Source organism: Podarcis erhardii (genome assembly GCF_964252035.2).
Source record: "Podarcis erhardii genome assembly, chromosome: 2".
Lineage (NCBI taxonomy): Eukaryota > Metazoa > Chordata > Lepidosauria > Squamata > Lacertidae > Podarcis > Podarcis erhardii.
In genome coordinates this window covers 21,351,988-21,379,180 of record NC_138498.1, presented here as the reverse complement: position 1 = coordinate 21,379,180, position 27,193 = coordinate 21,351,988, and the positions used below count along the sequence as shown (strand labels likewise).

The 27,193-nt window shown below is 39.9% G+C and overlaps 1 protein-coding gene across 12 annotated transcripts; it reads right to left on the bottom strand.

Annotated features, from left to right (window-relative positions):
- ZNF207 (zinc finger protein 207) lies at window positions 1-25,839 on the bottom strand. Of its 12 annotated transcripts, XR_014153307.1 has the most exons (15): window positions 25,648-25,838; window positions 21,643-21,769; window positions 20,629-20,767; window positions 19,052-19,222; window positions 18,104-18,179; window positions 16,340-16,440; window positions 14,218-14,378; window positions 13,344-13,433; window positions 12,008-12,250; window positions 11,306-11,468; window positions 10,594-11,085; window positions 7,043-7,097; window positions 4,733-4,780; window positions 2,687-2,754; window positions 1-269 (listed from the first exon to the last, which is right to left on the bottom strand). XR_014153307.1 is itself a non-coding variant. In XM_081849782.1 (12 exons), the coding sequence occupies exons 1-11, from the start codon at window positions 25,686-25,688 to the stop codon at window positions 10,925-10,927; spliced, it is 1,473 nt and encodes a 490-aa protein (XP_081705908.1). In that variant the 5' UTR covers window positions 25,689-25,838; the 3' UTR covers window positions 10,233-10,673; window positions 10,902-10,924. The 12 variants fall into 12 exon arrangements, 5 of the variants coding, with proteins under 5 accessions (XP_081705908.1, XP_081705905.1, XP_081705904.1 ...); XR_014153306.1 differs by having other exon boundaries at window positions 1-2,754; XR_014153309.1 differs by lacking the exon at window positions 4,733-4,780.
- Window positions 25,840-27,193: the final 1,354 nt, after the last annotated feature.

The window sequence follows — 27,193 nt, the reverse complement described above, 5'->3', positions numbered from 1 at the left end:
TTAACTCTGGTTCAAAGTTTAATGAATGAAAGATACACAGCTTTACTTAAGTGTACATCCGATAATGCTATTTGTATAATTTTAATCAAAAGCATATAAGCAAGTTGTCTGTCCCCATCTTTATGCCATTCATCAGGGAAATGCTACATGAATGAAATACAGATTATTTTTTATCACCAACAAAAAACATCGAAGAGGCTAAATACTTACCAAGTTGCCAGATCAGAAATACGTTCCCTCACTTTCTGGTTCTCCTGGTGTCTGCAGGACTATACAAGTTGTTTTCATATGATCAGAGTAAGATCACAGGATCTGTTACAGTATTTGGAACTGAAAACATACTCCACTTAGGTCACTCCAGCTGCACAGCAATAAGCAGGACAAAAGCCAGCTGCTTCATACTATGTAGAGCTGTTTACAAATATAAATGCAATCCAATATATCAACAGGCCCAAGTGTTTAGTGTGTCCCTCCAGAAAATTCAAGCTTGCTGTGCATGATCAAAGCCATTTAGATTTGGTTAACCAGTTATACCAAGTAGCAATGATCTAGTCAGCATTAAGGCATTGCTTGAAATAGAAGCTACATCCACAAGTCAGAGGAGAAATAAATATGATCCTGGTGATACTCCTTGTGCTAGGGTTCTAAACTGCATTTGCCACTCCTTGTGTAGTGTTGTGCTTGTGTGAAGCAGCATATCCTACCACACACCTTAAGAATTAGGTGTTTCCCTGGCATAGCTGAGCCCTGTACAAATCACTTGGGGATAATCATATGATTAGGTGTCTATGTAGTTTGGGATTTCAGTGACAACTGCATTACCAGGTTATCTTACTAATCAACAAACTAGTTTTAAGTATTAACTTTCCCTAGTATAAAGGAAAGTAAAGGGCACAGAAGGAAAGTTAAGACACAGAAACTATGAAAATTTTAATTATGTTTACAAGATACCCTTATTTTCAATACAAGCACAGTAAGTAAGACAGGATGTGTTCTAAAAAAAGAGTCTCCTAAATGAATGGCAGGTTCTTAATGTTCATAGTTTCTCTTGCAGGTGAATTAATTTTTGGCAACTCAAAAATTTTAACATGATGCCTAGGTCAACTCAATTCTTGTGGCTGAACTACTGAATGCCAACAGTAGCGGTTGGGTTTCAGTTTTGTTTCTTCTGCCCACTTGCCCACTGCCCCAAAATCACCTGAACTGTACAGAGCTGGCAGATTTAAGATTGTCATCCTTATAAAATACTATATATTGACCACTAGAGAAATGGGACTGAGAAATACTAGAAAAACAAGGGACCAAGACATTCTAAACAACACTCTTGATTCATATATGGAATGGTTACAGCGACTATTTGTTCTTCTGGGTTCTTCAACCTTTACTATGAAATGCAGCTAGATTTAAATTTCCACATCTGTTGTAGTTTTAAGAAGCATTTTCATTATCGACAAGTTGGTAGGCATGATACATAGCTTTGTTTTCTCATGCTGATCACAAAATATTATTTTTAGTTGTAGCCTACTCCCCAATCCAAAGGCTTTTTATGCCGTAACACACCCAATACCACAGAATGAACCAATTAACTGGATTTTTTTCGATCAAACTAAAATGTAGGAGACCAGCAACCCTGTGCTAGCTTAACTCTAAGCCAACAAGCCCAGCTCAAAACAAGGAGGTCTTAAGAAGCATTCTAAAGCTGCTCCAAGGAGATTTTGGCAATTCTAAAGAGAAGTTTCAGGATTGCTGAACATGAATATAAGGTGGCATTAAGAGAGAGACTGCAATGGCACAGAGGCAGCAGCAGTCTCATATTGATGAAGCAATCAATAAAGCAATAGATTTACCTAGAGTTGGTGGGAGAAGCTGATATTTCTGTGTCAGGGCTGTGACCACTTCTCAACTTTATTTACTTAAAATGCTCGAATGACTGCCAACAGCTTTAGTTTGCCACTTGGAGAGCAGGTTTTTAAAAGCATGTTACCAAATTAGGTTGGCTAGTAAACATGGCAGCAGAAAATTAAAGATACAGAAACATGCAGTTCTAATTAAGATGCAACTACATTTTTGCACATACCACCAGTTTAAGCAAAACAGCAGCACTACAGAAATGCATAGTCGACTTTAAGAAATAACCAAAGAACACTGAATATTCAGAACCCACTTAAGTGAGAAGGGACTGCCTAAGAAAATTATCTAGGCTTTAAAGTGTTGAGATTCAAGGGTTTCAGAGGACACAGCATTTCGTATCAATAATGCCCATCACAAAAGATGTGCTCATCAGTTAACAAAGTTGTGCTGATGGGTGTTTGTAAGGACTGCTAAGAAGAAAGAATCAGAATATTTAATTACTCTTGTTTTGTTAATAGCATAAACACCCATTCACCCCAGATGTGATTGAGGTTATTTTCCAATCAACCTTAGTCAAATGATTTCCCACTTAGAAAAAAAGTGCATTACTGGATCCCTGACTGGAATGCCACCACATGATATACTAAACCCAAATTGGTTATTTATTGTAATTCCCCTTCCCTTTCTTAATCGGAGCCTGTGAATATTTATCCCTTTTAGGTGTAGTAAGATGCAACCCTCTCCAGATAACTTATGGCTCCATCCTCACATACTAAGATGGCATTTGTAGTACAGGATTTCAAACAAACATCAGGTACTTACAGATTAAACTAACCTGTACTGGCAGTGCTGTGGGATTTTTTTCTTCTCTACCAGTAAGTAGCAAATGCTGAAATTCTGCTGCTAGTCAACAAAAACACAAATTATATTAAACCAAAAAGCTTAACTCATAATTTAGTTTTAAATTTCGAAACACAAACCAAAATTCTTGCACTTTTTTATAGCAACTGTTGTGTGAAGCAGAGGTGTGACATTTTGAAAACAGTGCTTGCCAGGCACACATCAGTGATTCAAAACTGCTATTTTAGTGAAGACATTTTTGTGTCTTCACATTTATTTTTAATTAAGGGAACATAATTAAGGGAACAACTTATTTAGTCTTGTCAGACACTGGCAAGAATGCTCCACTGCAAATACGTTATCTGAACAAGGTATGGAAATAATGCAGTGAGACATTCCAATCTATTAGGTTGGCAGCGCAGACTCAGTAGGCCAAAAATAATGGAAGTGAGATTCTATGTTGAGTGTCGTCGTCCCGTCCCGTCCCCCGTTCCCCATTTCAGCATGGCTCTCTTAAGTATGCTTCCCAGGACAACAAATGGTTAAGTTGACCAAAACAGACCACTAAAGTTCAGAATAGGAAATGCCCAAAATGTATGATCTCTCAAAAACCTAAAAGCAGCTTGAAACCTAAAAAAAAGCACTTGCAATGTAGTGCAATACTATTTCTCTCTGTTCTAGCAAGTTACTTCACATTTAATTGCTGGCACTGACAATGTAACCATGTGTAAAGTTAGAAAGGACGACGGCCACCTAGTCCAACCCATGCAATACAGGAATCATTTGCCTAACATGGGGCTTCAAGCCACACCCCTGCAGTTAGGAGTCTCATGCTCTACTGACTGAGCTATTGCGTTACCCAACAAGATTCCTTAAATTGACATTATTCTGTGATCAAATATTTTATAAATTTACGAGTCACAGTGGTCAACAAGCAATATGGACTGAATTATATATTAAATGTTTTATTATACAAAAGATGTGAAGTGATTGTGTGGTTTCATTTAACAATAAACATCCATCAAAAGATTCAGGTGCATATAATTTTAAAGCAAGTAGTGTTGTCTCAGTTAAAACTGAAACAAAACTAATAATAGCAAGAGGGGCCAGAATTAATGCCACCTTACAGTTGCCAGAACTTTAAGTATAATTAACTCAAGTGTATGCCTATGACACACAATGATCTTTAGTTTGGATTTAACTACTTGTATCTACTTGAGTACACTTTAGTTAAGTCGGAGTACTTCAAATTAAGACATGACTCTGCATGACATATGGATGTACACAAACTTATCTAAAGTATTTCCACTCTGCTGGGGCCTCAGAGAACTCTCAAATTGCTGCTTATCGACTTTACTGAAAAATCAATTTGACAATTTTGCACAAGAGCTCTTAAAGGGAAACTGGGGGTGGGGACCGAATACTATGTAAGCAATGACGGCAGTTTTCCTTTGAATTGGTAATGTACAAAATCCCAAAACTTCTTTTTCAATGCGAGAGTCTGGGTAGCATTTTGAAGTTCTGTGATGGCAGGAAAAAATTAAAATCTGGGCAAAGTGCAATTCAGAATTGCAATTTAAATCTTAATTCTAAATTTATTTTTTTAAAGTTCAACTTGGTCGTGCGTCTCACTTCAAGAGATCAGAATGAATGAAGCACAATGCCCCAAGAACCACCTGAGACTACTAGTGAAGTCCTGAAAATACCGTATTTTTCGCTCTATAAGACGCACCAGACCACAAGACGCATCTAGTTTTTGGAGGAGGAAAACAAGAAAAAAAAAATTCTGAATGTCAGAAGCCAGAACAGCAAGAGGGACTGCTGTGCAGTGAAAGCAACGATCCCTCTTGCTGTTCTGGCTTCTGGGATAGCTGTGCAGCCTGCATTCGCTCCATAAGACGCACACACATTTCCCCTTACTTTTTAGGAGGGAAAAAGTGAGTCTTATAGAGCAAAAAATACGGCAGGTGTACTCCAGGTAGAGGAATTTCTAAACTAAAGCCAAAATTTAGAAAGTTGTAGCCAAGGAAAGCAATGAAACCTGTTTGGATCTCCTTTGCAGTACATTCATACCGACTTTTAGGTTGCTCTGTAATTATAAAGAAATAGGCACATACATTTGTACAAAATCCTAGTATCTCTCAGTTCTTCATAAACCATAAAGTTACAATAGGTATATGCTAGAAAATGTGATTGTAGGACAGCTGGAGAAGTGTAAAAAAAAAAAAAAAGGCTCAGATTGGATGAAGGGGATATTCAAAGCTAAACATGTTCTCTCTTATCAAGTGATTCCTGTCTAAAATCATGCAACTGGATCAAGGCACTCATTTATTTAATCTATTTTATTACAGGGTGACAGTAAAGGCATTCTAACACCCAAGCTATTTGCTTGTGGATACTCAAAAAGATAACAGAAGCCATGAATACAACCCTTCTAGTTCAAGTCCCTCCAAACAAAGCATGTTTCAATAAATTGGCTATTGACCAAGGGGGGTGGGAAAACATTGAAAAAAGCAGATCTCAAGAGCAGAGGACATTGTAGAAGAAACGCTGATTGCTATTTTCCATCTTCAGTGCGGAGTCCATCTTCACCATTAATTGTCAAGAGTCACGTCACACACAATGACAATACACTGAATTGAGGATTTGAATGCAGTTTACGTTCAGATGTGAGGTAGTCACAGTGAACTTGATTCTGGATTACAATTTCTCATGAAAATGAGAAGCTTGCAGAGGGTATTGTATTGCTTAGGTATTATGACAGAGGTAATTCTAAGTTAGCGTTTTAAAACTGCAACCACGAAAACATGAGTTACAGCCAGAGCTAGTAGATGCCACAGAAAAGAAATTGACACTTGAATTTGGAAAAGCACTTTGAGGATTGGGTGAGAGGACTGTGTAAGGCAGGGATAGAGAACTTTTAGCCCTCTAAATGACGCTGGATAGAAACTCATGCAAGCCTTGATCACTGACAATAGTGGCTGGGTGCTGATGAGATTTGGAGCCCAACAACTTATGGAGGGCCATCCCTTGAATTAAGGGAAAACAGCCTCTCACACCAAATTCCCAAACTCTTAAAAAACTAAGTACAGTGGTGCCTCGCAAGACGAAAATAATTCGTTCCGCGAGTTGCTTCATCTTGCGATTTTTTCGTCTTGCGGAGCGCGGATTCCCCGGGTATTAACGGTTTTACGAAAAAGGAAGCAAACTCGCCAGACGTTTTCGTCTTGCCAAGCAAGCCCATAGGGAAATTCGTCTTGTGAAGCACCTCGAAAAACAGAAAACTCTTTCGTCTAGCGAGTTTTCCGTCTTGCGAGGCATTCGTCTTGCGGGGCACCACTGTAAGTGTTTAAGAAGCAGTTTGAGGCTCTGCAAGTGCAAACTGAAGGAACCACCCAGAAAATCTAGGTGCCTTGTGAAAGCTTCAAACTCTCTCAAACGAAAACTAAATTTGTTGCAAGAGCTGGGGATAGAAGTAGATTCTCAAGTATTCTTGGAAATCTTTTATCAGCAGCTTTCCTCATAATTTTAAATCTTTCTTTTAAAGTAATGCATGTGTTTTCATGAGTCAAGCAATACATTTTCTAAGGAAGGATTCAAATGGCACCAAAACCCCTAAACGTTTGTTTTTGTTCTGTGCATAATATATGGAAAATTGCTTACACTAGGAATACCTAAATGTCTATGCTCATTATGTTCCAGTGCACATAAATATGGCAAGTTGTTTACCTTTAAAATCAGGCTGTTGAAAGAATGTTTCCTACTAAACATTTATCTCACTTGTTCATCTTATGAAACTCACAACTGCATTTTTCTCCACTCTGTGGGCTCTACATTAATATTAACTTATGACAGATAACATATTTAATGATAAGGTAATTGTTTCAGGTACATTCCTGTTAGGTTGATGTCACTGACCCTCAACTGCAGAGGTGTGTATCAGTGGAGAAAAACTGATTTCAACACAGGCATTTTCTTAACAATACTAAACACAGCCAACAAAACTCCTGGACTTTTAAAATTCACAGCACCATTTCAAAGGCAGTCATCTTGCTGTTAAAATATGGCATCGCTACACCAAGTTTCAGAGGGTAAGGTGATGGAGGGATTAACAATTGAACAGGATATGTTTTGACTCATTTTAAAATTTCTGACTGCTAACAACAATAAATTTAAGCACTAAAGTCAGAGTATCAATATTAATATAGAGCCCATCAAAAGATTATAAAAATCCTAAATTAAATTAAAGATAGGAGCCTTCACCAAACTTGCTGCAAGTTTGGGGACATGAATATCCAACAGCTATAAAGCTGTGAAAGCCCCTAGAATGAATAAAATAAATCCCACTTGCCTCAGACTGAACAGGGCAACACTGAGACTCTGCCTCAGCCTGTCCTATGGCAGGGCTATAGGAAGAAGAAAAATTTAAATTTTAGAAAAACACAACCCAATTAAGTTAAAAATACATGCAATCAAAATTAACAAAATTCCAATGATCAAGCAAAGATTTGGTCTCAACTTTTAAGCCCCACACAAATCAGATATGGAATCTGTAAACCAGAATTAATGTATAGGAAAAAAAAACCCCAACTAGAGTGCTCACCTTCCAGCTTGACCAGTGCTATATGACACTCAGTAGAAAGTGGGTGTTTCCCCTCCAAGTGATAAAATATTCTGAACTAATGCAGTAAAAGTGAAAAATGTAAAAAAGCGAATCTGCTGTTCAGAAATTTTACATCACTCTTGCATAGTAGTTAGACCAGTACAATTATTAAGACAACTGTATTACATAAATCATTTTTTTAATGTCAGAGGTACGAATTTGTTAAAGTATCAAAATTCCTTTCCATAATGGCCAAGTTCAGATGTAGCAAGAAACTATGGTCTCCAATTTGGAGAGTGAGCCATGGGCTTTTGTGCACCCTAATGCTTCTGCGACTCTCAAGGAAATAAAAAGCTTCTACTTTCAATTAACTCAAAACCGTGGTTGGATCATCACTTCTTATTACAAATACTGTAAACAAGTAACAGTTCCCCATGTTCAGATATCACAAGGAACTAAGTTTTTTGTTCCTTCGTTGTGGGCACAAAAGAGAAGGAATGGAGGAAATCAAAAGAGACTTGAGATTCATTCTCATAACTGACCATGGTTTGCTTACATGTATGAATGACCCCTGCCTATGGATTAGCAACACCTATGGAAGTTTTTATTCTAAAAACAAGCTTGTATTCAGAATTTTCAGAAAGCTCAACATAAAGGCCTTGAATATATGCTGAAAATAATAAGCTGTTCCCTTGCACCTCCAAGAGCACCCTGTCTCTCAGTGGAAGCAGGACGGCAACTGATTGGCACTCTTCCACTGAGAGCAAATAGATTTCAACAGCTTCTATCTAGAAGATGGAGGGGCCTATGGGCTTCAGAATGCCTGCCTCCAGTGAGGGGGGGGGGAATTAGTTATCTCTAACCCAAGTGTACAGCACAGGTGAATCTCTACAGCAGAGATGGGGAACTCGTGCCACTCCAGGTAATATAAAGGGGCAATACAAGGCTACAGTAGAAATTAGTAAATTTCTGATCAAATTCTGTCTACTGGATCCAGCGTTCCATCATGTGGAAAGTGGTGCAGGGGCTGAAGAGGAAATTTGCCTACCCCTCTGCCCAGCAGGAGCCTCTGCTTAATCTCTGTTTCTTCTGTGAGCAGAAGGAGAGTCTGGATGCAACTAGTACAAACTGTTCTTTTAAATGTAAAATGGCCAGCATGGGCTACAAAAACCATTGCCAAAATGGTTTGCCTCTTTAGTACTGGGATCTATAGAGACAGTAGTGTCAAAGAAAACTTCAGATATGTGTTTTCATGAATGAGAAAAACAAGCACAACTTCTTCAGATAATGGTCAACAGGTATGTATAATTGCACAATTGCCATCATAATAGTGCAAAAGGAAATAAATGAACAGCTAAAGGGGTGAAGTACCGTATTTTTTTGCTCTATAGGACTCACTTTTTCCCTCCTAAAAAGTAAGGGGAAATGTGTGTGCGTCTTATGGAGCGAATGCAGGCTGCGCAGCTATCCCAGAAGCCAGAACAGCAAGAGGGATTGCTGCTTTCACTGCACAGCGATCCCTCTTGCTGTTCTGGCTTCTGAGATTCAGAATATTTTTTTTCTTGTTTTCCTCCTCCAAAAACTAGGTGCGTCTTGTGGTCTGGTGCGTCTTATAGAGCGAAAAATACGGGTAATTATAAAACAGTGAACATGGCTGCATATTTCTGAAGTACCTTTTGGGGAAATGGGTAGCCAGTCAACAGAAAGCATATTCAAAGTGCCAATAACACTGCTCAGACATTTAATACACAGTACTCCAGCAAAATAAATTTCTCAACATGAAAATCTAAAACAACTTAAAACAATGAGTGAAGATCACAAAGCCAAAGTTTCTAATGGAAGGCAGGGCATTTTTGAAAGTTACGAAAATATAAAAAGAGGATGTACAGAAAGCAGCAAAGGAACTTCAAACATGAACAATAAAGTTTTTTGAGACCAAGCAAAGGACTGAAGTAGACCGTGCGCAAATCGGAAATAGTTTTTACTTTACAAATTGGTGCTGTTAACATGCAATATTACTATTAGCTAGGGGTGGAGTGCAAAAAATGACAGTAAGAGAATTTGTCTTTATAAATCAACTGATGGAAGTAGGAACAGGAGTTTTGCTATTCCCAGCTCTCATGGAAATACTTATCTTGCTAACAAGAGAAAGCAATAAAAAAAGAGATCTGGTTTGTACTGCATATAAAGAAACAAGGCTCAAAATGCTGAGGCAAAACCTCCCAAACACATCATGCCCCTTGAGCAACAACTGCTCAGTCATCCAAGGCGATAATTTTACCCTCTTTCCTGCTAGGTTTGATAAATGGGACAGAGTCCAGTTAAAGACACAGCTGAAACCTCGCCACAGCTGTTTTCTTGACACACAGTCATGAGGCAAAATGAGGACAACGTTTGAATCACACAGGGCAGCTTCAGCTGTAGTTTTTAACCAGACTGCTTTTTGCTATGCCCAGATTGAGATTAATTGATCAATTGATTAAGATTAATCTGTTATTTTGCAACCTATGTTTTATGGTGAATCCCTCTCGGCTGGTCACCTTTATTACAGAAGCCAATGCTTGCACCTAAGCTTTATAAAGAGAAATCTTTAATAAAAAATATTTTTTAAAAAAATGTTAGGTTAAGTAGCTTGAGGTCTCTAAACTGAGGAAGAACTGAAGCAAGGCCAAAAATGTGCTCTACAATAGCATTTTCTTAGTAGAAGCACATTTACACATAGGAAACATAAGAGAACACCAGTATCATAACCAGCTAGCTATGAAGAAGTCTTAAGAAAGCGCACCATTCAGAGAGAAAAAAACATGTCTTCTTAAGCCTAAGACTTTGTTGCAACTGCTTAATAAGTGTACAGGTCTATTTACTTGTTCAGGAGTCAGCTACAGCATACAGCTAAAGTAGTGACTTTGAAGTTCAAATAATTCAGAATATATCAATGTAGCATCAGGAAATCTGTATTTATTATACCACAAACTACCATAGCATGCATCAGTACAAACCTTCAGGCAGTTGTCCACAGCTGGTCATGAATAAAAAGACAATTTTTTTCTTTCATTTTATTACAATAAAGTTTAACAGTACAGGAAGTCACGTGAACTTAGTAGGTCAATTTTATAAACCCTGCAACAGGAAACTCTAAATACATTAAATATCGTTACACGTTCAGACTTAAGTGTACAAGTAGATGGTAACAATAAAAGCCCTCACCAAACTATTGTTGGGGACATGAAGTCCAACAGCACCTGAAGTGCTGTGAAGGCATGATTTTATGAACAGCAACGTAAGGTTACAGAACTTGCCTTTAAGATGGTACGTTCATGTATTTCCAGCGCCTTCACAATTTAACGAACCATATTTACTATACTTCACTTCTAAAAACCTAGATGAAACATGAAAAAGAAGCCATACAGTATAAATTGCAACATCAGGGAAAGTTCCTGTTTTATTATTCTAAACAAATTTTGCCATGTAAAATAAGAATGTCCAAAAAGTTCCTTGTATGTGGAAAGATTTTTTTTTCCTCCCCTAAAAGTCACAACGAAGTTTTAATTGATGGAAGCTTGGCTATATTAACAGCACAAGATGAGAAAAGGTTTAATCTCCAAACCTATTAGAGCGTTTGCAGTAGCATCAGTAGCGGCCACCTTGCGACATTACAGGCGGTCTCATTCCCATTGGCGGTCGAGGAGGTCCACCTTGATAAGGAGGCACCATTGGGGGCCCTTGACCATATGGAGGCATTGCACCAGGAAGGTATCCTGGCATGCCCTGGTGATGAGCACCATACTGACCTGTGAAGGTAAAAAAACAAATTTACAAACACCTTTAAGCAATACTACTGCTAGTAAAGCATTTAGGCTGCAATCAACCTGCGTATTTTTGTCAATCGCTTCAAGCTCGTATTACAATCAAGTAGCATATAGACGCTGCGAAATAATTAAATACATAAATTGTATAGGATTGCAATACATAAATTGTATAGGATTTCAAGAAGCTTAAGTGTGTTTTTACCATGGGGTGGCATTGGAGGTCTCATTCCTTGTTGCTGGGGGGGCATTCCCGGCTGCGGTGGCATCATACCTCCCATTGGTCCAACTGGTGGATTGCCCATGGATGCCTGCCCAGGTCGAGGGAGGTTACGCTGATATTTAGGCAACTGTGCTCTTCTTTCTTCCTATGAAGGGAAGCATACAGGGAGAATTTCAACAATATGAGATCAAATCAAAGGTCAGTTCGAGACACAAGTACAGCTCAAGTAACATTCAATGAAGAATATTTAAATTGGCTTACTCAACCAATTAAATCTCATCTACAAACTTACGGAGATACATATTATAGCATGTAAATTCTGGTATAACAAAATGCTACATTATCAATTTCTACTTCTACATTAACTTTTTCTACTACTTTCAAAGCAGGATTTAGGGATTATTCAGTTATTATGGATTGTGCCATTATACTGTAGTCTGAAAATCTGGTTCATAAAGCACACCAATAAATATGAAGGAGTCTGACATGAATTTTAACACTACCTGCATTGGGCTCTGAGAAGTATACCACAGTAAACAAAGCAATTCTAAATTTGCTATAACTCATGTTAGACGCACTAAATGGTGAGGGAAGAGGTGGGAAGCAGAGCTGCCACATAAACGGTACAACTGTTTGATCATTTCCTCACAACTATGGAGCAAGGAGAAATCCTATTTAACTTACCAGTGATATATCCTCATCTGGATGGATCAACTTACTGGTTGCACTGGTTGTCGTAAGGGTAGCAGGCTTACTTGTTATAGAAGTAGCTGGCTTAGCTGCAGTACTGTTTGTTGTACTAGTGGTTGAAGCTGTAGATTGTGTGTAAGCAGGGAATGTAGGTTTTGGGGGTTCGGTGGTAGTTGCAGGTGCATTATTCAAAGGTTTGAAATCTGTACCAACCGGACCTGGAACAGCTGACTGAGCCTGTAAAAACACAAAGTTAAACTATAAGGACAATGCTATTTAAAATGCAAAAATTCTAAACACTGTAGCATTACAATCTGTTTGCACAGCTAGATTAGCATAAAGTAAAAGTTCAGCCCCATTACATAACAAAGCAAACTGGGATGAAAAAAGTAATAGTGCCTCCCAACACACAAACACATTACAAAACTGAGATGTTGCAGATCAAAAACCACAACAAAAGCAAGACAAATTGGGTAACTATTTGTTGCCGTCCCTTTTTCATCTTTTCATACAGTATGTTCAATATAAGTCATATCTATTAAGAAATGTTATTTTTGTAATTAGGCCAATCTAGAAATTACTGGTTTAGAATAGTATTAGGCAAGTTAGCATTCAAACAGAATTAGAATATATGGGAAGATTTTTCTTCAAAGAATGCTAGTGGGTCAACCAGGTGAATTTAAAAGCATTCTCTGCATAAAAACAAAATGAAGTTCTGAGACACTTCAAATAGTAATTTATAGTGCTGAACTACTTTCCTTTCCTACAAACTACAAAAACCTTATTTGCATCAAATGGGTAAGATAGAACCCTACTATGACTGTGAAGCTATTACATGTTTTTCTTACTTCGGGGGCTCTTAGTTTCACTTATGAGAGAATGCTTTGACAAGCAATAGCACAAATTCTGCACTCACCACTGAATTTCAAATTCAGGACTAGATAGGTTGGGATTTAAGACATGATGCATTTTTTGTTTGGACATTTCCTTACTTTTATCATGATGCATAAAAAAATAACAGCATAAACTAGAAAAAAACAACCATGCATCAAGTAAACCACTGCCAACTAAAACGCACTCAACTGCTTTCATGCTCTTCTTAACCCTTTAGAACCACAATGTAGAATCTTTTGTTTATTTCTATTACCGAAATATTATGCACAATTTGTAAAAAAATAAAAATACAAACAATTTAAGATTGGGATTAATAGCTAAACATAATCAGGAATCCTCAATTATCTGAAGATGTTTAGGCAGATGTTTTAATGTTTACATAACGGTCTAAAGGGTTAACCAGCAAAGCAATTTTAAACTGCAACTTCCTGCGTACTTGTGCTGTGCTAGGAAACAGAGCTTTAGAAGGTGCTGACAGTTCTGAATTGGATGCAGTTGTACTTGAGCTTGTGACAGGTGTCCCCATCTGTAGCATAAAAGAAACGAAACAGTAAACAGTCTCCGAATATATGCGTGAAAGATAACCAATAGGAAGGATCTTGGATTGACTTTTGTAAATGAGTCTCTTCCCTGCAGAAGTTCAAAATGCAACAACGCATTATGAAGGACTCTGCAATATGCTTGGAAGTCATACAAGACTTATTCATTTACAATGAATCCAATGAAACAGGAGAGAGCATGTATCTCTCAAACAGACCATTCCACTCTGTTAAACAGCAAGTGGTTCTCAAATGTCTCTATGTGTGCATAACTTCATTACTGCATAACTTCTTTATCTTTCAGGAGAAGGATTAAGTTTATTTTAGCTGACTACGAAATAAACATTGTAGGGCAGAATAATCTTTTAAAAAAATCATTTCAGAAGCATGCTCCTGCTCACTCACTGTGATTTCTCCTTATGATAATATGAATTTATAATTTTAAGGATGTTCCAATGGCTATAAAAGTTGTTCATGGAAACATGGCCCTGAGCACCTGGTAACAAAGATCAAAACATACTTATTCTTTTGGAAAAATAAATAAAATGGTACCTTAGCATGAAAGACAGCAGGTGCAAATAGCAAACCTGCATTTTGAGACTACATTTGTTTAGTAATTCCAGCATAAGATAGGAGCAAATATCAAGCAATCTGTCTAACAACCCCAGTGATTTGAGTGCTGGTGTTCCTGCAGCGTGACTATTACAACTTACATAGGATAGGATAAACACAGTCTAAAAATCCTCCTATCAGGATGTAAAACACACTTACTTGTCCTGCACTGGGAAAAAGTGGTTTAGTAACGGGAGGCTGAGGGGTTGGTGCTGCAACAACAGGAGCGGGAGGTCTGTTAAGTACACCTTGAGCATTCACAGGCTGTGCTTGTGTCATCGGAGGCATACCGGGACGAGGACCAACAGGTGGTGGCATACCTGTAATAAAATTATTCTGATGGTAATTTTCTGAAGACTTTAGTATCAAAACATGTCCCTATTAAATTCTTTTTTAATGGCAGGACAATATTCTATTAAATAATAGAGAACAGCTAGGAATCAACAGAAGGCATAACTAACCACAATTACGAAAACTGTGATAGTAAACTAGTATTAGGAGCATAATCCAACTTTTTGGTAGCAATAGTTTTTACAAATGATCTTTATGTTGTGTGTGCATATGTACTTAAGGCCTGAGGCCAGATCAAATGCTGCTGCTCTGAACATGCAACTTAAAGAATTGGTGTATGAATGTGCTTGCTTTACTCTTCCGGCTTGTGCATCATAGTTGGCGAGGACAAAGGCTAACCACAAATCCCAATTTGTGCAAAAAGGTAAGCCAAATCTTTGGCGTGGCCAAAAGGAATGGGGGGGGGGGAGCAGCAATAAAGTGGCTGTGAGATTCTCTCTGAGCGTCAGCACATTCACGTTGCTTTGTCAAGTCAGTCCTTTATGTGACTTTACGGCCTAGGACCCTCGTACCTACGGGACCGCCTCTCCTGGTATGCCCCACGGAGGACCTTAAGGTCCATAAATAGCAACACCCTAGTGGTCCCAGGCCCTAAAGAAGTTAGATTAGCTTCAACCAAAACCAGGGCCTTTTCAACACTGGCTCCGGCCTGGTGGAACACTCTGTCTCATGAGACCAGGGCCCTGCAGGATCTGATTTCTTTCCGCAGGGCCTGTAAGACAGAGTTGTTCCGCCTGGCCTTTGGCTTGGAGCCAGTTTGATTCCCTCCCCCTCTCCCTTTTTCCTTCTCCTCCTGTGATCAGGCTGCATTTTAATATTTAATGTTTCGATATTTTAATGTTGTATTTTAATCTTGTTTTTTAAGTTATATTCATTCACTTTGTTTTTATTATTGCTTGTTAGCCGCCCTGAGCCCGGCCTTGGCGGGGTATAATAATAATAATAATAATAAGAAGAAGAAGAAGAAGAAGAAGAAGAAGAAGAAGTTTCAGTAGCCACATGCCAATGGTGGACATGGCAAGAGGTAAAAGCTATAAATAAGACTCAAACTTTGTATAGTAGGCATCTTTCCAGCCAGGCAAAATTCAGACGGTTTTGCCGACAGTGGGAAAAAACCCAATAACCAACATATTACAGTGAAGTTTAGAAAGTTTGTCCCATACCACGATGACACACACTTGCAGAAACCTCAGATACCACCGTAATGCAGTGGTACCTGCCCATCCTTGCAGAACAAATGACTCCCACTACCACCACTAGATAATGATGCTCATGGGGCTATGGCCAACCACCCTTTAAAATTACTTTAAGTGATTAATACAGAAGTGGGGAATAGCCAGCCTATGTGCCTAATTTGGCCTGTCAGGCCTCCCCTTTGGCCCCTTGATGCCATTTCAGCCAAGCCATAACCACCTGCCCTATATCTAACATCTTATAGGACGTCAGGGGTGGGGCAGAAAAAATCCAGGCTTAGCTGTGCCTGCAAAGTTAACCTTCCTCTGTTATATTTGCAAAAATTAAAATTAAAAAATAATCAAAGGAAATTATTTTCTTACATCCCCAGAACAAGATGGCATCTTTATTCACAAATTGATTAAACGGTGGATATAAAATTAAGTGATGCCAACAGTCACAATCAAGGTGAAAGCTGCAAAGACTTCCAAGTATGAGCCACCCGAAATTATTTGCACTAAGAACTTTTTATATCACCTCTAATTTCATTTTGTAGTGTTCCTCTGCCATGCCACACAGTTATGCTAGATGTCCAGATTGAGGGGTTTTAAAAAAAATGTTCCAAAGGAGAATTATAACATGGAGCAAACTTATTTCTGTGCCATTTTTTTCAAACCCTATAGAAAGTGCACCATTTTATGCAGAGCAATAACAGCAACTCCAGATCAGTTCAAAAACAAAATAAAGTAACTCTCACCACAGTATGGATTCGTCATTCCTGACCTACCTGGTGGCATACCAGGCATGAGAGGGGGGATTCCTGGTCCTGGAGGCATCATGCCACCCATTGGCATCATCCTATGAAGAATGAAGAAAATGGTAAAGGCCATAAAGAATGCATATCAGAATCTTGCAGCCTTCCCCAATTTGTTGTGGTCCTTATTTCTCTCTCACACACACAATAATTTTTATTTATTTTTAAAAAGGAGACCAAACATCGTATTTCCAAAACAGAAGCTATAAAACACCAAAACTGGAATTTCCATAGTAGTAACATACACAATAACGGATTTGGTGTTAAGCCACACTCCATATGTTTTGAACTCTTATTTCCCCATCACCTTTGATTACTGGCCAAGCTGGCTGGGGCTGATGAAAACAAAGGAAGCAGATTTATACCAAGTCACTCCACCGGTCCATCTAGATCAGCGTTGCTGACAATGACTGGCAGCTGCTCTTCAGAGTTTCAGGCCAGCCCTACTTGGAAACACCAGGAACCTTTTGCAAACATGTGCTCTACCACTGAGCTATAGCCCTTCCCCAAAGGGAACTGTAGTGCAGAACATCTGCAGAGCACCACCAGACAGTGGAAGGCTTGTGGTACACAATGTTCTTAAGGACATCCAAGGATTTCCACTTAGAAATGCAAGTTCCAGCTTTCAGTAGCTATCCATGGCAGACCTGTCTGAAACATTCCATAACTCAAGGCATGTAGAAAACCAGCTCAGATGCCATTCAACTGTTCTGTCTTAAGGCCAGAAGGGGAAGCCAAGTGCACAATGATGTGGTAGCCTGAACTCACCACTCCCTCCATGCCTGGGAAAGTTGTTTAGATGGATGTGGGAAGCAGGCAGAACTCAGCAGCAGAGTGGGAGATCAGATTTCCAACTCAAAAAAATGAAAAAGCAGACACACCCCTTTGCCAAAACCACACTGGAAAGCCATATTCAAAACCACTGGAGAGAACTAATGATACTGGGAAAACATCCAGCCACTCCAGTATGTGCCAAGTTGTTCTTAATGGCCCAAGAAAATTGGCAACATTGTTTTGGGAACCATCTGAATCAGTAACATGTAGAACAGGGGCAGGAAACCAGGTCCAGGCTATATCAAACCCATGATGCTGCCTTCTGGTCCACCTCATCCCTCAGCCCCATTGTGGTTTCATTTGTTCTGCAAAGAACTGCTGCTAGAAAAGCCAGAGAAGCCTTGTGTCTTTCAGTCAGACACTAGCTGTCACACTGGAAACTGAGCTTGCCTGCACACCTTCCTGTTGTTTCTATCTCTTCCAGAGGGAGTGGCAAAGGCAGACAATGGATACATCAGCTAGGAAAAAGAGTGGAGAGGGGAAGGAGTAACTGTGTGGGGTGAGGTGGAGTAGGAGAGAATGACAAAGCAGGAAAAAGTCAGTTTGGGTAAGAGATTCTGCCAGGGAGATGAAGATCAGCAAGGGAAAGGGTCTGGCACACCAGGGCCCTAGGCATGTATGCAGATGGTGTGAGACAGAGTAAGTATGAATGGGAGTGCTGAGTGTGTGGAAAGAGAATGAATGCATAATGAAGGGTATAAAGAGAGAAAAGGAGTATCCCTGCCCACTGACAGAAATGTTAAGACTTGATTTTAAGAAGAGCATTGTATAATTAGTGTGCAACTTCAAAGTCCAAAAACTCAGGATAGATTTGAAAATGAAACATGCTTGTCTAGGCATGGACTACACTATTAATCCACTGTTTTTATTTACCCAGGTGGCATTCCAGGCATCACTGGGGGCATTCCAGGCATCATTGGTGGAACACCTGCCATTAATGGTGGTATACCTGAAAGCCAGAGAATGTGTGTTGATTATTGATACTGTACACAATTTTTTTTTGATGAATACAGGATTTGTAAGAATACTGATTAGTTCACTAAAGAAATATTCTGAATGATCATGAACCCTTTCCGTTAACATAAAAGAAGTTCAACATAGAAAATTATCCATTAATATTATCCACGGGATTTCCCGCTTCTGCCATTTGAGACACCTGCTGCTCCAAATTATGGCGCAAAGTATGTTTATGAATACAAAAGACTAGTTCAGTCAAAGAGTACCATGTGTCACGTGTTTAAAAAAGAAGAAGCCACCCTTTCCATTGTTAAAGACCATTAGAGATTGGTAGCTTCAACTTGAGAAATATGTAATTGTGACCTGTAAATTGTATTGCAAACTGCCCAGAGGGCTTGGTTAAAAGATGGCATTACACTGTCACAAATAAAGTTGCATAACCAACATTTTCTATCTGTTTTCCTAACTCCGTCAATATACCCCAGAATTCTCTACACATCTGCTTATGTCCACGCACAGCTTTTCAAGGAAGAGCAGCCAAATTCCAAACCACAGGTTGCATATTATGGAAACCACAGTATCAGGGATGTGAAGCTGTCTGGTAGCTAGCAGAACTGGAGCCGTTTCTAAAATTCCAATCAAATATTTTCAAGGCAATTTTAGAGATTCCCCCTCTAATAAGATTGGTTTTGCAGCTCTCAAATATTTGGAAGAACATAAACTGTATTCAGTATGGAGCAACTAATTATTGTTTATAATATATATAATATTTCAAATAGCACCTCACAAAATGTTTCCAACTAAAGTTTTCCCATTACTGAAGCAACTTCTAAGACAATCATCACACTATTTCCATCTAGCTACCTGGAGGGATTCCTGGTGCACCTGGCACAGGAGGTAAACCCGGCTGTGCCATGGGTGGTATATATCCCTGCTGGGGTTGCACAGGCTGTGCTTGAAATGAGGTTGAAGCTGAAGATTCATCATCATCATATTCATCAGAATCATCTTGTTGTTTCTTTTTCTGGCTTTCCGCTAGAAGAGTTTTAACATTCAGATGTTAAATTATTTGCTCTTAAACACATTCCATCCCGGATCACTCTACCTGCAATTTGCTTCAAATAAAATGGAATGCTGCCTTATACTTTTTATCTCATAAATATTCCTTTTCAACAGTAGAGACTAGGGTTAAACCTAAACTAACAACTCTTTCAGTAACATTTAGAGCAATTACAAACAATATTCATTTATTTGTTTAAACTGTAATTAGAATCCATTACACAATCTAATCATTTGCTACTTGGGTCAGAAAACCTAAATTGGGGAGTATTTAGTGCAAGTGAAGGAGCAACCAGCACTAAAAATGCCAATTACTGGATGTATCGGAATCTTCTGCTAGTCTGAAAAAGTAAACAAATGTCAACGAATTACCTTGATAACCAGCCATTACAAAGAGAATAAAACAGCCTGGTTTAGCTTCCACTGATATACAAATAATATTTCTTTCTTTTTAAAACATATATGTCACCTTTTAGGGTTAAGCCTTTCAAGGCAGCTTCCCCTGCTCTCTCTTCAGAATATATAACCAATAACTGTGCTGAATGATGTGATTAGTGATATTGCTGGTTCTTGGTATTTTATTGGTTATAAGAATCATAGTATTAATAATAGCTAATGCAGAATAAGATCACACAGCAACACAGTAAAATTATTTCCCCTCTTTTTTCAACAAGAAAGCAATTTTAAACAAATAGGAGTCCACCTGGAAGCCAGAAACCACAGGGCACAATATATTTCAGTTGGACCAGAATTCCACTGGCATTGAGCTACTGATCCCACCAACTTTGTAAAAGGTGGACACATAAGGTGCTTATAATAGGGCTGTTCAAAAAGTAAAATTCCTGACATTCACAAAGTTGTTGAGATTTTCTTAAATTGTTCAGCTTTTTGGGGAACAAACCTCCCCCAAAATGGTGATTTTAAGCTTTTGGAGCTGTTTCCGCTACTTTCCCCATCACATTGCCATACATCTGGATTTCCCCTCACATTTTGAAGATTTGGGAAAATCTCCACAAAGCCATTTTTACCTAAAGACCACAACGTCTCCGGAACTTTCCTGATGTATGGCAAGCCTATGCTTACAACCATTATTAGGTGTATTGATTTACTCCAAAAACAAACAATATCATTTCAGACCCAATACTGAGTTCCACATTTTATCTTCAAGCATTAAGTTGCAATCCATAAAAAAACAGGTTGACAAGTGTGCAACTATGCACCTTAGTGTCACAATTTAAAAGACCCATAAAATAATACCTATATGTCTAGATTTACATCTCTGTTGCTCACAGTAATCTCACAGTTATCACTCACTGGTGATATTTATCAGAACATGATAATTAGATACTGAGCCCTTTCCATACTGAAGTATTTCAATTTACCTTGAGTTTTTTGTTCAAGTAGCCTTCTTCTTTCATCCATGTCTTTTTCTGGAATGCCTTCCATACCATAGATTTCCAGTTCAATGTCAGTTCTTCCAGGTATAGCATTTGGAACAGCATCTATAGTTTCTTTATGTACCTATGAAAAGTAGGCAAATATAAGTTCAAACCATGGTAAGTTACTAATATGGTGGTTGATGTTTTAAAAAATTTAGATAATTTGGTTCTGTAGCACTTATAGCATCTTAGATTGAAGGACCACAGTCCAGTGGTAAAACATATGTTTTGCATGCAGAACGTATCAGATTGAATTCCTGACACTTCTAGTTAAAAGGAAAGGTAGCAGGGATGGCAAAGGTCTCTGAAATGCTGCCAGTCAAAATAGATCACTTAGCTAAATGGACAAATAATCTGAACTGATGCAGTTTACTATATTCCAGTTAGCTCAAGTGCAGTCAAAACTAGTCTAAATCAAATAGCAGGGCTAGATCTAATTAGGTCTAAACAGGGACTAACATTTTTGGGGCTGCATTTATACTGACCATCCTCCAAGGGTCACATGCTGGCAGTGGGTGTGGTCAACACACATACACACTCTGCATACAGGTAGAAAGACACTCTCTCTCAACACAGAGGGGATAAACAAAAAGGCTGTTCTATGGGAATCTCTCCACATGAAGCATCCTCCGTTTGCAATCCTATGCTGGTATTTACTCCCAGACAAGCATGCAAAGGACTATAATAGTAGTTACAAATGTAGCTTTAAATTCTTAAAGAATTAGAACTAGACCAGACTCCAACCAACCACCAAATAATAAAGTCATGATACTATCCACTATCTTGGGCAAATCAGGCCCAAAGGCCTACGGTGACCAACTAAAGAAGAGCTTTCATTAATGCAGCTGGTTCTGAAATCTAGAATACTTATAAATTATGGAAGATGATTACAAAACAACAGCACATTGCTTTTCAGCAGACCACCATGTGAAAAAAAGGATAAACCTGAGCACTTACCTGCATACAGTGTATAGCTAAGCCAGGTCCAGTATACAGTTTCTTATGACATATATGGCATTTAAAATGTTTTGCTTTTTGGTGCTGAATAAGAATTTTCTCATCATCAAAATCCCTATTACAATACCTATGCCACATTGTTAAGGAAAGCATGGAAGTAAAAAGGTTACAATAATTATTCTCAAGGAATGCTACGGATCTTTAAAATGTATTAATTACTTTGATTTCTTTGGTAAGTGGATATACAATGAGGGTGGGCAGGAGGCACATTGGGACCTACTGATGGAACCTACTATAAATCATCCAGTGATCTAAGAGTTTGTTTCAACACTAAAAAAATGATCTTTCTTTCTCCTTTCAAATTGGCTATCAGAATTTGCAGTGATCTGTAGTAACTGAGATGGCAATTTGTAGCTTATCTTAATATAGGGCTAATGAAATGTTGTGGGTCTATGTCTCTTGGGCCACTATTTTGCATCTGATTCCACCCGTCTCCTGTAACTATTTTGCATCTTGGGGTTGTAGCAAAATACCAAAGTAGATCCCGCAAGCATTAAATCTGTCTATGCCTACTATACAACATGGTAAAGTTATAAGAATATGTATTTAAGAGGAAGGGATGTTGCACAGCAAAGACTGCAAAATGGATGCCTGGGTATACAGATTCACATAAATGATCATTAATGATATGGAAATCACAACATAGTGAATCTGAGGATTAAGCTCAGGGACCCACAATCTCTGCTATGGCTCAGCTGCCAATCATTAAATAAAGTGCACCCTACCCTAGCTCTGCCACATTTCAGGTCATGTTGTTGGCCTTCTAGGCAGGCAGAAGAGTGAGCCTTTTTGCAAATGTCTGTTACAGAAAAAAACACCCCTTCTCTTATTTGCAACAAGAAGCAATTCTGTTACAAAGTGATTTGAACGATTTGCCACAAAGCTTAATGTAACAAAGAGAACTGATCAAATCTCTCTTCTGGAGAGGTCTTGTTTTGCAGAGATTTTGAGGCACCACCAAAATCAGGGGAGGGGTTCTATATGCTTGGCATCATGCCTCACCAGGGAGACAGTGGCAACTGGCTCTGGTAGATACAAAAGAGATACAGTTAAAATTCAAAAAGGGTGCTTCTCATCACATTCTGAGCCTAGAAATTTGTTTTAAATACTAGAAGTGAACAGAGCTCACAATTCTTGCACTCAAGCACCCATTTCTGATCAATGTTTACATTTCAGCAGCCTAAACAGGCAGGGAAGCAGTTTTGTTCTTCCTGCGAAATTGGGAATGAAATCCATGCCACTCTACTGCAAAATCACTCAAGACATCATTCTGTAAATGTTGAGCTACTTTCTGCCCACTCTTGCTGCAGATGGCAACTGCCTCCTAACCAGTGTTCGAAACTCCCATTGTTCTAGGCACACTTTGTGACAGGGAATTTCATTAGTGTGAGTAGTTTCTGAGCTCTGGGCGCAGTACTGCACCTAAGATTTCAGATTAAAACTGCAGAGGTGAAGGAAAGGAGGACCTTTTTCTGCCTCCCCACTTCCAGCTACTCTCTGAAGACTGGATAAGAGACCCTCTTAAGAATATTAGGGGGGTGGGCAGGGGAAGGACTAGACCATGTGAAAAATGAACATGAATTTTAGCTGCAGTTCATTCATTTTCAACTTTGTATTCTTGTTATAAAAAAGCACACGTAGACATTCTGTTGTTGCACCTATAACCTAGGTCTAAGGTGCCATTTAGCTCCTAGCTTTCATATCTCTGTTTCTAACACTGGTCCTAACACAAAATAGGGCTACAGTTAGCCTTCCAAGCTGCAAGCTCTAACTATGTCTTTGCGAGTTTCTTTCTTGGAGACCAGAAAGAGTCCCTACTCACAAAAGTATGAAATATACTAATTAATAACAAGGGATTTGAGTGCTGAAGGTAGAGCTATGGCACAAGAATGTCACAATATACATTATATATAATCAGTTAATTTGAGCCCATAGAATAGTTTTAGAGGGCAAATATCAAGTTTAATTTGACTTGCTATTCTGGATCAAGGGATGCACACACTAATTTTTCCTTATTTTCCCCAAACACACCTTATTCTAACTGAACAGATCTTGTATTTTATTATGTATTACTGAGATTAGTATACTGGTTATACTTCAACAGTTTTTAGATATGATTTAAAATGGGGGGTGGGTTTGGTACCATGAGCAGTATTGAATACAAGTGTTTATAGGAAAGTCTGTATAAATAAAAAATATAATCAATATTTAATAAGGGACCGAAATCATGTGCTCCCTAGGAGGGTCTCCTAGGCTACAGGATATCGCAGATCTTCCTCTCAGCAGAGAGAGAGGACCATTGTCAGAGAACCTCTAGAATAATAGTAGATCTGTTCACCACTGGTGTCCCAAAAGCAGTAGAGGATGGACCAGGGGAGGGCTTGGAACTGTAAGATGCCCAGATGCAACACAAGGGCTACAAACTAAAGCTTCTGGTTCCCTTGCTTCTGTTTATGGCAGTGTACACATCATTCATTTAAAACACATTTAACCGCCAAAGAATTCTAGCAACTGTAGTTAACAAACTACAGTTCCCATTATTCATTTTTGGTGTGTGTGGGTTAACGTGTGGTGTTTACATAGTCTTTGTTTACAAGCCAGTTTACAAGCCAGCAGAGCTTATGAAGGGATGCTTCCTCTGCCAAGGACTCCCCCTGCCCCTTGCGGGGACAGCTTGGATAGTCTCAAAGAGCCAGTGGGGTGAAGTGGTTAGAGGGTCAGAATCCCCTACTTAGTCATGGGTGCCCTTGGGCCAGTCACCATCTTTTACCCTAACCTACCTTACAGGGTCGTGAAAATAAAAATGGGGAAACCACATACATCATATTGAGCAGATAAAAGTGTCGATTAATATTCTACAAGAGTTAAAGTAACCTACATTTCCTATAAATCACTCCCCTTTCATTTCTAATGTGGTACTTCAAAACAATTTCACATATGGCTTTATACAAGCAAAAAGGCTAATTTGTTTAAAAACAACAATACTATTATATACCCCCAATAAATCCTTTTTCTTTGTAAGACACCACCATTATTTATTGAGGAAAAGGCACAAAACTGGCAGATCTACCTAAAATATATCTCCCCCTTTCTACCTAGCAACCTACACTTCAACAAGATGTATTTCAGAAAAACAAGAGTCAGACAACCCCACATTTTCTCCTATATCTCATGCCTCCTAAACATCTTCCCAGGAGAAACATTATTCACTGCGTGGTCAAAACATCATGACTACTCAAAGCAAAACATATCACAAACACCTAAATTGGGGGGGGGGGCGAGAGCGAAATGTGAAGAGAAGGCAAAGCCCAAGAGTATGGATTGTCCCATTATGAATACATGAAAAGCGGAGTAAGGCAGCAGACCAACACTTATGCGGAACACCTCTTTCTTCGAAAATAGCCTCTGAAATTGATAAGAACCGAATCAACTGGTAAAATTTGGGTCGTCTGCTAAAACACCGAGGAATATATGAGAGAAGCCGGTGGCTCCTGGAGCACAAAAAATAAAACCCCAACCACTCAACCTGGCCTGCTTTTGTGTCTTTAAAGGCAAAAATAATCAAGTTGAAGCTTTTCAGGCCGATAAACGTGGCCAACCCGGTATGTCTACGCTGAGGGAAGTTTTCGTTAACGGGGCAGAGCTGCAGCGGCCGACTGAAACGTTGGCAACCAGAGGCGCGCGAGAGGGCAGGAGAAGAAGAAAACAAACCCAATCCGTTCCCTATGGAAATTCTGTGTTGGTTCGAGAGCTATTTGAATTAGGCCCAGGTGGATATTGGGAGCGGGGGCAGGTGGAGTCAGGAAAGGAAGCTGGCTTCGAAGCCCAGTGGAAGTAGGCGCCTCTCCTGAGGGAAGGGGAAAAGCCAGGCTAGGCCGCCCGACCTCTTCCTCTTCGAGAAGCCTCCCGGCCACCCGCCCGCCCGCCAAGGGAAAAAAAGGATACCAGCACCAAGGCTTCAACTGCTTCTTCTTCTTCCGTCCCATGACGACGGCGGCGGCGGCGGCTTAACGAAGGAAAAACAACAACTATTAAAACGACGAGAAGCTCGACCTCCGGGTCCTCCCGCGCACTCTTCTCCTCAGCGAGACACAAAATGGCCGCCCTCCGGCCGAACCCTCGGATTCCCAGAATGCAGTGCGCAAGCGCGTGTCCTCCTCCTGCTCCTCCTCCGCCTATTGAGGGGAGGTGGGCGGGGCGAGGAACGTCGCGTATTGTTCGGTCAAATAGCGGCGCGCTCTTGTCTCTCCCCCCCCCCTCCGGAATGCCGTAGGGGCAGCCGGCAGCGCGCGCCGAGTAGAGCCGCGCATGCGCGAATAGCTGGTTTGCAGCCCCGCTGGCTGCAGCAGGAATGCGAACGTTCCATTCCGCCGTCCTAAAGCGCCTCGGCGGGCCAGCCATCGAATCATAGAATTGTGAGGAGTTGGAAGGGAACCAGAGGGTCATCTAGTCCAACCCCCCCAGATGCAGGGATCTTTAACAACAGCATCCATAATAATAATAATAATAATAATAATAATAATAATAGTTTATCATTTATACCCCGCCCATCTGGCTGGGCTTCCCCAGCCACTCTGGGCAGCTTCCAACAAAATATTAAAAAACAGTAATGCATCAAACATTAAAAGCTTCCCTAAACAGGGCTGCCTTCAGATGTCTTCTAAAAGTCTGGTAGTAATTGTTCTCTTTGACATCTGGTGGGAGGGTGTTCCACAGGGCAGGTGCCACCACCAAGAAGGCCCTCTGGATTCTCGCAGTGAGGGAACCACCAGAAGGCCCTCAGCGCTGGACCTCAGAGTCTGAACAGAACGATGGGGGTGGAGATCATAGCTGTCAACCTTCCCTCTTTTTGCGGGAAATTCCCTTATTCCAGTGCCGTTTCCCGCTGCTTTCCTGAATTGTTAGATATCCCAGAGACTGTCCCCAGGACAGGTGACGCTGCTGATCCCTTATTTTCAAGGCTGCTGATCTCTTATTTTCAAGGCTGCTGATCTCTTATTTTCAAATCTGAAAGTTGACAGCTATGGTGGAGATGCTCCTTCAGATATACTGGACCGGGGCTGTTTAGGGCTTTAAAGGTCAGCACCAACACTTTGAATTGAGTTTGGAAACATACTGGGAGCCAATGTAGGTCTTTCAAGATGGGTGTTGTGGCAGATGGCCATTCAGCCAGTGGCGTAGCGTGGGTTGTCAGCACCCGGGGCAAGGCAAGTAATTTGCGCCCCCTAACCCGTGGATTTGCGCCCCCTAACCCTACCCCTAACCCTAACCCCCAGGTGTTGCGCCCGGTGCGGCCGGACCCCCCCCTGCACCCCCCACGCTACGCCACTGCATTCAGCTTCTGTTCTGAAATCTCCCAAGGAAAGAGAGTCCACCACCTCTCGTGGGAGTCTGTTCCACTGCTGTCCTAATGTTTAGTTGGAATCAAATCTCTACTCAGCCAGGAAGTTCTGTCCTCCTGAGTTGAGGTCCTTGCAAGCTGGTATTTGGA

Excerpts from the sequence above, each read along its gene's own strand:
- ZNF207 (XM_081849778.1), bottom strand. The coding sequence starts at position 25,688 with ATGGGACGGAAGAAGAAGAAGCAGTTGAAGCCTTGGTGCTG. Across the intron at positions 19,223-20,628 it reads ACTTGAACAAAAAACTCAAG|CGGAAAGCCAGAAAAAGAAA; the intron begins GTAAATTGAAAT and ends AAACTCTTCTAG. Across the intron at positions 12,251-13,343 it reads TGTTTCCTAGCACAGCACAA|GCTCAGTCAGCTGTTCCAGG; the intron begins GTACGCAGGAAG and ends GTGTTTTTACAG.